This window comes from Oryzias melastigma, linkage group LG13 (genome assembly GCF_002922805.2).
Source record: "Oryzias melastigma strain HK-1 linkage group LG13, ASM292280v2, whole genome shotgun sequence".
Taxonomy (NCBI): Eukaryota; Metazoa; Chordata; class Actinopteri; order Beloniformes; family Adrianichthyidae; genus Oryzias; species Oryzias melastigma.
Genome location: NC_050524.1, coordinates 11,437,760 through 11,451,015, shown reverse-complemented (window position 1 = coordinate 11,451,015; position 13,256 = coordinate 11,437,760). Strand labels below are relative to the sequence as shown.

The 13,256-nt window shown below is 36.2% G+C and overlaps 1 protein-coding gene across 7 annotated transcripts in view; it reads right to left on the bottom strand.

The window, feature by feature from the left end:
* The window catches only part of pitpnm3 (PITPNM family member 3), a 115,447-nt gene that overhangs the window by 43,541 nt on the left and 58,650 nt on the right, over window positions 1-13,256 (bottom strand). For all 7 annotated transcript variants that reach the window (XM_036214886.1, XM_036214885.1, XM_036214887.1 and 4 more), the window contains exon 5: window positions 13,011-13,231. In XM_036214886.1, the coding sequence (XP_036070779.1) occupies window positions 13,011-13,231 (221 nt within the window). The remainder of the gene's footprint in view (window positions 1-13,010; window positions 13,232-13,256) is intronic.

The following is a 13,256-nucleotide window of genomic DNA, read 5'->3' as shown; positions in this document are numbered from 1 at the left end:
CAGTGGGACCAAGGATAGAACCTTGTGGTACCCCAAATGCTGTCAGGTCCAATAGAACCAGAACAACAGGCTGTTTGGCATCAATAGACATCCATTAATTAACTTTTGCTTTTATACATTTTTTTTCTAAAATACACAAATTCCAATTTAATTCAATTCTAACCGAAACACCTTTAGACTGACAAATAGTCCAGACTGTTTTCTCAATGGCTGAATAGGACAAATTAGAACATAAGGGAGAAAAGCAGCAACTGCAGACTCTTAGACTCAAATAGCTTTTGTTTTGTAGATAAAAGTAAAAGTCTCACTCATTATTTGTCAGTGTGACCTAGGCAGCAGCATCCAGTATCTCTCATAGAGAAATGTGTCACGCAACAGCTGTCAAAGCCTCTCTATGCAGAAGAAAAAATATCTAAATGGATCATCAGCTTTTTCTATCCTTTAATCTGGAATTTCAAGGTGACTTGAGATGGTGGAGAAAATGAACAGATACTAAATCTCAGACTTGGAAAACAAGACCAGAGGCCTTGGCCTGTTATAAAAGATACTTAGAGACTATCGTAAATTTGTTTTATGCAATGTCGTCATAGTGTCTTTAAACTAGTGTTGTGAAGAGAAGAAAAAGGAAGGTGTTTATTTGAACCGTCTTACAATTATAGTCTTTACTCTTCCCAACTATATTTTTTCTATTGTAAAATTGCTCCAAGGGGTCTTTTTATTGTAATTATGCAGCTTTTAGCTAAAAATTAAAACGTTTGAGTTGCTTTTTAAGACATATTTTCTGCGGAGAAGTACAAACTCATTAGAAATTCACTTCAGAGTTGTGTGCAGGACTTTTAGCGTGGAAGTTGGCCAAAGTGGCAAAGTATGGCCCGGGAGCCATTAAGATATTTAATCTGGCCCACCAAATAATCCTCATTTATGTTTTAATGTAATTCTAGTGTTGACCTTGACCTTTATTTGGGTGCAGAAAGTCATTCTGCATTCACGTAGTGTTGGAAGATCTGATATTTTTCTGATGCTCATGTGTTTTCTGATCATTCCAACTCCATATGAATGCAGCATTTCTCCAAGTCTGTATTTTTCCCTGAATGACTTCAACCCATCGGTGCAATTGGTACTAAAATGAGAGAAACAATTTTTAAATAAAACTTAAAAGTTTTCCATTTTAAAGTAAATATATTAGTTTCCAATCAAAATTAAGGTGTGTTTTTGTCCAGACTCCATGGTATTTCTTTCTTAAATTATGTGGATTTCCAAAACACTCCATGAATCTGCTCTTTGTCTGCTTCTTCTGTAAAATCTTAGAACCCTTTGTGCCATACGAGTGAAAACGTTTGCCCACTCATGGTTTACAATCTCTTCTGCTAGCTTATAGCACTTCACAAGCCCAAGCTAACATTTGTGTTGCAAAAAAAAAAAAAAAAACAGTAACAGTTTTGAGCCAGATTCCAGCTCAGACAAGGAAAATTAAGATGTTAATGGATCTATTTGTGTGCAAATGAATGCATCACAATTGCAGTGGAGAAAGGACATTATTGCACACATTGCAGTTACTGCGTCACAAACTCGAGCTTTTTCAAACTACTGGTTTTCGTCTGCTCCTGATCAAACACAATTTGATTAAAGAAATACTCAAAAACAGTTTAAATCTTATTTTATATATGTTCTCCATCATGAGAAAATGCTACTAGATCGGGGTTCTGCAACCTGCGGCTCCAGAGCCACATGTGGCTCCTTTATCTCTTTGGCCAAACATTAAAATAAGTCATGGAGACTGCTGACCCAGCCATGTCGACCGTTGAAGTTAGCAGCTCCCTAACCAAAACTACGTAACGGAAACAAACAAACAAAGCCCAAAAACAAAGACTACCAAGATCCAACCCCAAACTAAAATAACAAAACCCAGCTGTGTAAGACTGCTGAGGACAAAGAGGGCATAATTACTGTACCTTTTATGTATACATTTCTGTTTGTTTTTATAGTCTTGTTATTTGGATCTTGAGTCTGTAATAATACATTATTCTATTCTATTCTAGGTTTTGTTCAGTAGAAAACTAGCCCAAACGTTTTTTTTTTGTTTTACTGTTAAAGGTTGCAGACCTCTGTACTAGACGATGTCAAAAACACTATTTTCATTACATTAAAAAATGTAATCTTTATCACTAATTGCAGGATTTATTGATACTTCCTTCTTTTTTATGTTATGGATCTTTAAAAAATATATTTAGTTGTGGAATTTATAGTCATATCAGTGGTCATTTCTCACAGGGCGCTGCTATTCATGGTCACCTTAGTTGGTAGTCGTGTGTGTGTATGTAGGTGTGTGTGTCATTGCAGGAGAAACACTGAAGTCCTGCCAGGTGCAGCTTGTTCTATAATCAGGCGCTCAACAAGCGCTCCACCCTGGCTTTTCCAATCTGTCAGATTTTGTGCTGAGCGTAAAGTGGCAACACTGGAAAAATAAAAGCCCTCAATAAGTTAGGCTTTAACATGCCTGAATGTTCTCCTTTTCTGCGATAAATTTGCAGTTTATGCTCACGAGAGTCATTGGTTAAATGGCCAATCAAAGCTCCATCACCAGTAACCCATGCCAACCTTGTTTCCACAGCAACCCGATGCAGATGTGTTGGTGATACCTGTGCTGCCTTGCCACGCAAAAGTTGACTCATTTCCAGCCAGACAAATTGAGCCCGGCATTGATTTTCCACACCTGTATCATCCTGAAAAAGAACAACCTGGAAACCTAAATGTGTGCCAGACATTAACAAAAAGTATAAAAAACTGAGAAAATGGTGAGAGTTCTTTGGTTAAATCAGTGAAAAAAGGCGGAACCTCTATAGGCTTTGTAAAGCACACTCACCATCTGAGTGTTTTCATTCCTGGCTGTCTTCAACTGTACTAATTGGCCTTAATGAGCAAAAACTGAAGGAGTTTGTATCCAGGATGCTCTGATGGCACAAAAAAAAAAAAAACACTGAAGAGTTTGTTTTCATCTTTCAAAGCACTCTTTGTAGCTAATAAACTTTTTTTTTTGCTTGGTTAGAGCCACTTTATAAACAGATTAGTCTGTTTTTTTGCTCCAGGAAATATGATTTCCACTATCACAGAAGATATTGCAGGAGATTTTCTAAGTAAGCAAATAAATAATATAGATGGGAGCGTATTATTTCAGGGGAAAGTGCAATAAAAAGAAATTATCTGGTCACTTCTTAATTTAATAAGAATTAATTTAGTGAGCTTTTAGATTTGAGAGCAGAGAAGTTCCTAAATCTAAGTGGAGTTCACTCCAGGCTTAGAAATCATCCTTGCTCGGTCTTATTAGCCTTGTTCACAGCTGCTGTTTCATAAACTCCCCAAAATGTATTCTTGTTCAACAAGACCTCCAAAAACATGCTGCTAATAAAACAAAAAAAGGGATAATTGATATTCTAAACACAGCTCTGCCTTTAGGCGAGGCTCACAAGTCACTGGACAAGAGTCGAGGTTCAGCACCTGCTGCACCGCTCAACAAATGTCAGGTGAGCCTCTTGTTATTTGCTCTGCATAATTGCCTAATTATGCAGGCACTTGTTGGTGTCATTAGCAAAGAGCAGCCACTGTTTTTACAATCACGGTAGTGCACAGCATTTTATCGTGTTTAAGCATTTGTGCTCAGGACTCCAAAAAAAGGTTCTGCAATTTATGATGCAGTTTAGAGGTAAGCAACAGGTTGTGCAGAATCAAAATTTCTAATGAATTTAATTTAATTTAACAAACTGTTGACGTACCGTCAAATGTGAGAGCTCTAATTAACCTAAAAATCATCAAAAAAGCCCCTGTTAATATTGGGCAAATCAATTTGACAGATGGTGATTCATGGTCTGGATTTTATAAAGCACTGCCTGCTTAAAACTATTTTATTCCAAGTAACACATGCTTGTCAGAATTGTAAAGATCTGCCAGAATTGAAAGAAAAAAAGAAAAAAAAACGGCTTCAATGAATCACTGACGAGGATTCTTTCTTGCCATAATAGAAATAAAGACAATTCCCTTGAAGTGCAGAGAGAATGGAACATCGCCATCAGGAGTCTGCCCTCATTATTATAAGAAAAGACTCATTTGTTCCCAACAGATGGCTATATGGCGCCATTTTTTACGACGCTTGTAATTTGTCTCGACCAGGGTTTTACCGATGTACGCAAGAAAAGACAAAGAAAAGGCTCCGTTTAGATCCAGCTGTACAGTCTCCTTACCTGTGATTACTTTATTAATTTTCTCAAGAGACACCGTCAGGCCTACTCAATGACAGCAGAGAGCGCGGTAATTATAATCCCATTTCTTTATGGAGAGGTGGTCAGAAGTTTTGGTAGTGATGAAGGGGAGCCATTAACAGATCGAGCCGAGTGAGCCGATTAAACCTTCAATCAGCGGCATCTCTCGTAGCATAACCTTGAGATTTAATCTGTAATGCTGCCCCTGACGCCCTTTTGCCTTATAATAGCAGAATGAAACTCTGAAGTCTGTCAGATACTTTACCTAATTGCTATACCTGCCTCATAATGACTGGCTTAGAACTGTTCAGCGCGTGCCCAATTAACATGAACAGCAGCTGCATTCTACTGACTCTTCTTAATTTAAGAAAGGGGCTGGAATAAGTAGTGGCATGTCCCCAGCCACCAACGGCCGGAATAATGAGCCCCTGCCTCCCCGAGCTGAGGTCAGTCGCTGTGGTAACGAGATAGAAACCTGCGGGAGTAAAACGGCGAGGATTTTGTTAAAGATACAGATGCGCTTTACGATTGTACTTTTACTCAGCTGTTTGCTGAGACATGTATTTCTCTGCTACCTGTAACATTACTTAAGAGCCTTTTCTACAATTGGATGAGCAACAGTGCTTTATATATATATCTAAGTATATATAAACTCTAAATAAGGGGTGTCAAACTCAATCACACAGGGGGCCAAAATCCAAAACACACCTTAGGTTGTGGGTCGAACAGGATAAACATTTATTGAACTCTCTAAAACTACATTTTAAAACTTGAAAAACGTAACTTTTTAACATAACTATGATTAAAAACAGACAGGAATATTATTCCAGAATAAATTAACTTAAACCTTAAATAACTTTCAATATTTTACTCTTCATACAAATATGTTTTGTCAAAATTATACCAGTTAGAAATAAGCGCAAGATAACATCGGGCCATTAATAACAATAAAATAAAATGATCTGGGGGGGCAGATATAATTGCCCGCGTGCTCTAAATGTTGACCTGACTAATTAATATAACAGTGTTTTTACAGAACAGAATAACAATCAGGGAAACTGCAACTTATACAGAAATCTGTGGCACAGGTTCTCACAACAAACCAAAAAAGTAGACCACTTCAGTCCAGTTCGGACTTTAGAACTTTAAAACCCACTCCAATCATTTTTTAGCTCTCTTTAAAATGTCTTAACTATAATTACAACACTTTTAACCAAACCTACACACCTAACCAATACAATCTTTTTGAAAACAGGATTAATAAGGCGGAAGTCAAACTTTGATCAGACGGCTGTAATGAACAGAAACTGATCATTTGTGGCCCAAATAAGAAATCTGAATTTCATCTGAATTTTTTTTTTTTTTTTGTATTTTCAAAAATGTGTTAATTAGTTTGTTGACTAAATTCATTCTTGTAGTTTTTATGAAATTACATCTAAAACTTTCATTGTAAAAACAGTTTGTTAAACATTTTTGGGGTTTCCATAGTAAAATAAAGCCATTTTTCCAGATGAAATTTCAGTTTTTGCATGATTTTATGTCTAGTGAGTGAATACAACATGGAAAAATGACTAAATAAAGGTAGTGTCACATAGGTGAAGTTGTGCTGATTAAAATTATACCAAATAAGCCTGTTAAATTGAAAATACAGAGGTAAATTCAAAAATAAACAGTTTAAGCCTATTGGTTCCATAGGGTTAAATCCAAGTTAAAGACTCCCCTGTTCTCAGCTGCATTTAAGCAAACTTTAAAAATATTTTAGTTTAACTTTCTTCAAATTTTTATTTCATTAATAACTCATTTAAGATTTTTATTTTACGTAAAGCACTTTGAATTGTCTCTATACAAAATTTGCTTAAAAGAAACTTTCCTCGTCTTTATTTAAATCTTATATACAAATGTCTTCTGAATCATTAGCAGACAGAAATATTTCGATGATGAGACGTTAAAAGTAAAGCAGGGCAACATAAAGACAGACTCAATCCATGAGCGGGATCACTGGACTTTAGATGCTAAAAAGCAGCAATAAGTAAAAATGTCTGTGATTGTGTGAGATTCGGTCTCCTAAGCACTAAAAGCTTTAGCCACATCATCTCCAAGGTGGGATATTTTTCAGTTTATCCGTTATCCCAGAATGAGAGTAAATCATCTGCAGCTCCTCGTTTCCTCAGATGTTTATGTTGGCGTTTAAACAAATGAGAAGTCCGTCATTGGAGCATCCCACTGTCAACAGAGTGGGTGAAGGATGCCCTTCTGCGTCGGATGCGTGGGCGTGCACGAGTTCCCACTGACTGCACATATTGGGAGGATTTGTAAGAGGAGATTGCTTCACAGTAAACAAAGATGATCTCATCATCATGCAGATTTTTTTTTTTAGAATGCAGACAAAAAATAATTAACCGAGAATGTAATAAATCAGGAGTGTCATTAATCTTAGGCTAAAAAACAAAACAAAAAACATGAAAGCTACACAGTACTAATTGTTGACATAGAACAAATACAAAAATAATATTCTATCAAACACACCAGAAAATATTTATTCTTGTGGACAATATAACAGTTTTTGATATATTTTTCTCTTCAGACCTTGCATCAACTTGTATTATAGTACCACAGTGGTCAATTCTGCTAAACTGGCCCCTTGTGACTACATGTTTAGAGGGTTAGCTCATTGAGTGTTAAGATGTTCATATCCTTTATAGGTTTTTTTTTTTTTTTTTTTTTTTGGAAAGAGATCAGGGGTCTCATAACTTCAGCATTACAAGCAAGTCTCCACCTTTTGCTCTCTAATATGACACAAACCTGGAAGGATCAAATATTGCAGTTTCTCAAATCACCACTAGAGGCTACGGAAGCAATTTCCATTGACTTTAATGTAAAAAAAAGTCAGATTTCACTCCAAAAAAGTAGTAAAAAACCTTGTGTGAAAATTATTTTGAAATTTTTGAGCAGCTGTCTCAAGAGCTTAAATGAAATAATTAATAGGGACATGTTATTTTTTTGGGTTGGATGTGGATCAGTTCAGAATAGGACCATGAATGTACATACACCAGACAGATGGCAATTATTTTTTCCATTGCAAACATTAGACCTTAAAAAACTAGGTTTCATTTCACATTGGTAATTGTGCAAGACAAAGGACATTTTTAAAACTTCATTGGGTCTACTATGTGAGTTCCCCCAGATGACAAAAATGTTCTTAAACATTTGAAATATGAGCTAAAAAAAAAAAAAAAAATCCTAATCTCCTTTGCCTTTAGACTGCACCCTTAGGGAAGCGTTACAGCAAAGCATCCGCTTCCACCTAATCCTCTACATCCTCCTTGCTCACATCAACCACCCTTATGTCTTCTTAAAAATAAATAAAAAAATAAAATGACTTACTCCATTATGGAGAAGTAGTCTTGTCCTATTATAGTCAAAGCAGTTTCATGTGTCCGAAATGCACTATGTTAAAAGAAATGTTCGGTTTTCTTAAAGATCCATTCCAATCTAATTAATGTTTTTGGCAATTTTAACATGTTTTTGTAGATTTTTCCTCATGGAGGACATGTATTAAAACAATTAAGCTAAAAATTGCATTTCTGGGGATTCCAATTGGGAATCGGGAGTAGATAAAAAAAAAAAAAAGCATTCAGGAATAAAAGCCTGTAGCAGTGACCGGTGGTAGCAGCTCCCTGCTCTGCTCTATTCTGATGCCTCCACTTGTAGACAAATAGACTCAAGTACGTCTTCCTTGTTCCAAGCTGACATCTGGCTCAAAACTGTAACATTGCTCAGTATTTTTGTTGTGCTGCTAATGATAGGTAAGGGACTGTAAGGTGAAGGAAGAGAGTGCAAACAAATGGATGATGGGAAATAAGTGAAGGCTTACTGTGCAGCACAAGCCCCACCCACAACTCAGAGGGGAATTTCTGATAAACTCCTGATAAACTATGTCTTAGGTTTAAGTTTTAAATGTTGGCTAAAAAACATAAAATCATAATTAAAAGACCACTGGAAATGCTTTTAAAAATAGATCAAAAGATGATTAAAGTGGGACTTTAACTCACAACATTAGCAAAACAGAAGTCTGAGGAGTCGCAGAAACTCATGCATTTTCCATCATTAGTGTGTGAAGACTGGGGGACTTCTCTGCATGTGTGTCTGCATGTGTTTACCAGAAAGAGAAAATCAAGACATACGTCAGCAACTCAGTCCAGGGGGAGCTTGTTGTTTTGAATATTTAATCTGTGGATGTGCTAAAAGCCAAGCAAACGTCAAACTGCTGAGTGGTCACACCACACAAATCTCTTTACGCCCGTCTTGTTTTTAGTCACTTCCTCTCTCATGCTAGCAGCAATCACACAGCAGACCGAGGCTTCATCTTGACTCGCAAATGCAGTCTGTCAGCCGAGGCGATTAGTGGCATTTCAGACAAAAACACCCTTTGCATATAATTGGAAAACTAATTGATGGTGTCAGAGATAAAATGGGTGACCAAAGGGACAAGTAACATCAAATCTGAAATGACATTGTTGGTTATGTAAAAATAAGCTCTTTGTAAAGACAAAAAAAAAGGAAAAATCTTTGATTTTCTAAATTCTGACTCCTGACAGTTTTACTATAAAACCTGGATTTTTTTTTTCTTCATAGAGGGGATGTATAATTTAAAACAAAGGAAGTTATCTAATAGTTTTATCACAAGGGCACTACCTTCGAGCTATTAATTACTTTCCCTTTCCTGTGAATGAAACTTGAGTAAAGAAGAGACAGCAGGTAATAAGCCAAAAAGATCGTTGCACTCATGACCCATGCCTCAGGAATGGGGGGGTTTGGTCGATGCACTTCCCTAATTAACCTTCAGAGCCTCAAGCCTGAGCCGCATTAGGTTTTCAGGGTAGTAAGAGACTTTCATAAGGTTTTTTTTTTTTTTATTTTTTTATAGCATAGTAAGACTAAACTAGTTCTTAAAGTGTGTTCATCACCTTGTTTTAATAACACCACATCAGGCAAACATGCAGTTTTCAGGAAGCATTTTTGCATCTCCTCACTGATTCACAATGATTTGAATGAATACATTTTCTTTATACTTTTCCTCCATCATGGGGAAATGTTAAAAGAATATGTTAAAAACACCCAAAACACATTTTTTTTTACACAACACTACATGTCTGATGTCCCCACATAACTACAGTTTAAATATTCAACATAATGAATATCTGATCTGACATCAGACAAACTGTAATGTCCTCCCACGAGTGCCATTAATGACACACTGCAGCAAAAGCCCCTTAAATCATCTTTAAATGTTAAAATGGATCACGATTTCAATTAGAATTGCTACAAGTTGTGAAATCTAGCTCAGATTGTCGAGTTTATTATTTAGTCAGAGTGGCTTTCTCGGACATTCACTGCTCTGTTAAAATAGACTTTGTTAAAAAGACTGCAGCTGTCAATCTCAAGTTATTTAGGGCCAAAAAAAATAGTTTGGAATCATTATTTATGTGGCATTCTGTTGTGTAACTTGGAGGACAAACGCATTAAAGTTTAAATCCAGACAATTATAACTGAAGACAATATGAAATTTGATTCAGCACAATTTCTCGCCCACATATCTCTAATGAAATTCATGCAAATACAAACGCAGGTCAATTAAACCTGACTGCATTTACAGTGTGTAAAATGTTTTTTTTTTATTGTGGGTTTGTATCCACTAGGTTTATTTATTGTACATCATTAAAGGTAGCTTCTAAAAAACACTTTCTTTCAAAGATCACACTCTTTTCTAAATTTTAAACTATAATGCCCTAACCTCACATTGGAATTCTGTCATAGTTTTGCTAAATTAGGTGGATTCACCACTTGATTGTTGCAACAGGGTGTCTGCAGGATTTTCTGAAGTGTTAACAAGTGATAAATGAAAAATGGCAGATTTCTGGCAGTTAAAATAGATAAATTTGGTTTTAGGTGGTATTATTTTCCATAAAATTATGATTTTTTTTTAAATCCTTATTTTAAAATATATCTGCCAATGTTTGCTCTCGCTTACTTAATGTGAGTTTCAGCAAATACAATCAGATAAGAAAATATGTATTTTATCACATGATGCTAATGTCAAATTCAACTGTTGTTCCTAATATGAGGTCTACTCAGCTAAACTAGATAACATTCTAGTTTTCTTACATATTTTACTACTTTATAGGTTTAAATTTCAGTCAGTTACCATTATAGAAACATAGTTTCTGATATACTAGGTGGAGGAGCCTGAATTTGATAATAAGCCCTTTAGAATTTACATTATTTTAAAATGTATTTGTATATAAAAAGTGATCTGTGTGAACTGAAAAGAAGCTAAAATCCTTTTTTGTCACACACAAAATCAACTAAACATATAAATAGAATCCAGCAAGAACGACTTATTTTACCACTTTCACCTTTCAGTGCTGCTGCACCACCTCTAACACCATCACAGCAAACTGTAGAAGTCGTAATTACAACTCCTGTGAGTTGTCACCTGAAACCTCCAGGTGACACGGCTGTATGCAGATGCACTCTACAGTTAAAACAGACACTTTCAAGATGAGAATTTTAAAGCTGTTGTTTGGTAAAGGTGAAACAAGTTTCATAATCAAACTTTAAGTTAAAAAAAAAGCCCACTTAGATCAACAAGGCTGTGCTATTCATGCTGATTTGTTCAATCCAGCTTTGTAGAGTCAACAAGAGTTCACATCACTGATTCCAGTTTGTAAAACATCAGCACTTCCTGCTGTGATTTCTATCCAGTGTGTTGGAACTGTCCTAATTTACTGTCATGTGTTTAAATATAATTCAAAAAATAAAATAAAATGTGTATATTCAGTTGTCTTCAACATTACGCATCAACAACAGCAGTTAAATGGATTTTTTTAAAGATGATTATATTTTCAGAAATGGCGCTCCATTACTCTGACGTGCTTTGAACCTCTGACTCTTGAGTCCTTCATTTTGGCAGCATCCGAAAACTGAAGTAAGCCGAAGAACTCCCACGTAAATGTATTTTTGGATCATAATAACAGCTAAGTTATTATAAATTTTACAAATACTTACCTTTCTCAGAGTTCCTCCCTTTAATTGTCTCATTATTTAAAAGGAATGCTCTGACCAAATGGTTTTAAGGGTTTTCCAAGAGTTATAGGCTCCTTGGAGATCCTGAAGTACCTCTGAGGGTCACTCTATAGTCGCGTTCCCATCATTAATAGGATTGTTTAAAGGATGTTAGAGCTAAACTAAAGGAGACCAGAAAACAGAATGTTTTAAATCCTAAGTAAAACAGCTCAAATCGAGAGTTTATGACTGTATGTTGAGGCAAAAAAATAAACTAAAAAATAATTATAAGATTATTTTTAAGAAAAAGAAATGTTTCAAATGAAATTATGCTTGCAAATCTAGTTTATTTCCCATTTAAACTATTACAGTGGTGCTACATTGGCTTTTTTTTAGTTTACAAGCCCAGAATCCAGCATAGTTCTGCATTTCAGAGCGATATTGTTCCCGAAATTTAATTTTTACTACACTCCACTATATTTATAAAGGTGACAATGCAGCGATCTTGGACATCGCGAATATTAATACTCAAAATTTTAGGAGCAGATCACAAATATCCGACCCTTATTTGACATTTTGCACCAAGCCTCTAACAACTCTAAGTACAAGTACAGGTATCAGGTAGCAACAGTCAGATGTGAACACCGTATCTCTAAACCGTGTTTAAGAATGCTCAGTTAGCATATCCTTGAACGTACATCACATGCCTGCTATGGACTATGTAGACAATAAAAATATGTTTTTTATTCAAGCACAACAACGTTTTTGAAGTGCAGTTTTGAAAACATGTTAAAATGTTGCTTTTGACTATTGGTTCTAAACCCGCTAAAATGCTCCATTCGACACACAGTTTTGAATGTGCTAAAACAAGGCTTTTGGTGCGCGCTTTGAACGCACTAAAACGCTGCTTCCGATGCATATATGTGACACAACAGAACCCTGCTTTCCACACGTGGTTTTTAATGTGCTAAAATGCTGCCTTTGACTCACAGAACAACGTTAAAACAACACTAAAACTTTGCTTTCAACACAGTTTAGATCGCACTAAAACACAGCGTTCGACACATAGTTTCTACTTGACAAAACGACGCTTTTTATGCCCGTTTTGGGACAACACAAGACGGTGTAATTTACAAGTAACTTTTAAAACGTGCAAAAAAAGTAAAAAAGTGGTATTTTTCATGGCCAATATGTAGTTTTTTTGCTGCGCTTTTCCTGGCGATTATTGACCCCTTTTGCTTGCCATACCGCTTAAGGAATGATACAAGCAGCCCCTACTTTACCAGACTCCACTACTTTCCTCTGTGCTCTGTTTGTGTGGAAAGATTTTAACCAAGATTAAGTTGTACATCAAAGCTGGCAAATGTCAGCATTTCCCACTGTTTCTTATTCAATCTGTAAAAAGGCAAAAGTGAGATTCCATTATCAAATATGACAGTTGTAGTCCAAGGTAATATCTTCAGCCTTAAACATATCAAACTCTAAAAAATATGATAAGATAAGGAAAAAATTTGTCATTATGACTTACATCATATAGTAAAAGACTAAAGAAAATAATCGGGTGTGTTTTTATGCTTTTTATTGTGTTTTATGCTTTGTAAATCAATCATATTTCCAAATGCATCTCGATTTTACTCAGCATTGAGGACGTGACAACGAGGTCAGCATGCGTGCTTTGGCAACAACACTTACTTGGACACCAGGGAGAAAGCTTCAGAGCACACGGCTGGACATGGCACGAGCTTGATCATTACATGCTCTGCAGCAGCCTGGAAGTGCGCCCGAGTCACCTTCTCCAGCACCGAGGCCAACGTGGCCACGTCACGCGCTTTTGTGCTGGGGTCTCCGCCTGCTGTGTCCAGGATGTTCCCTCCGTGCACCACGAGCAGCAGCACGTGCGTCTTACACTTTCTCTGCACAAGAACACACATTATTTTC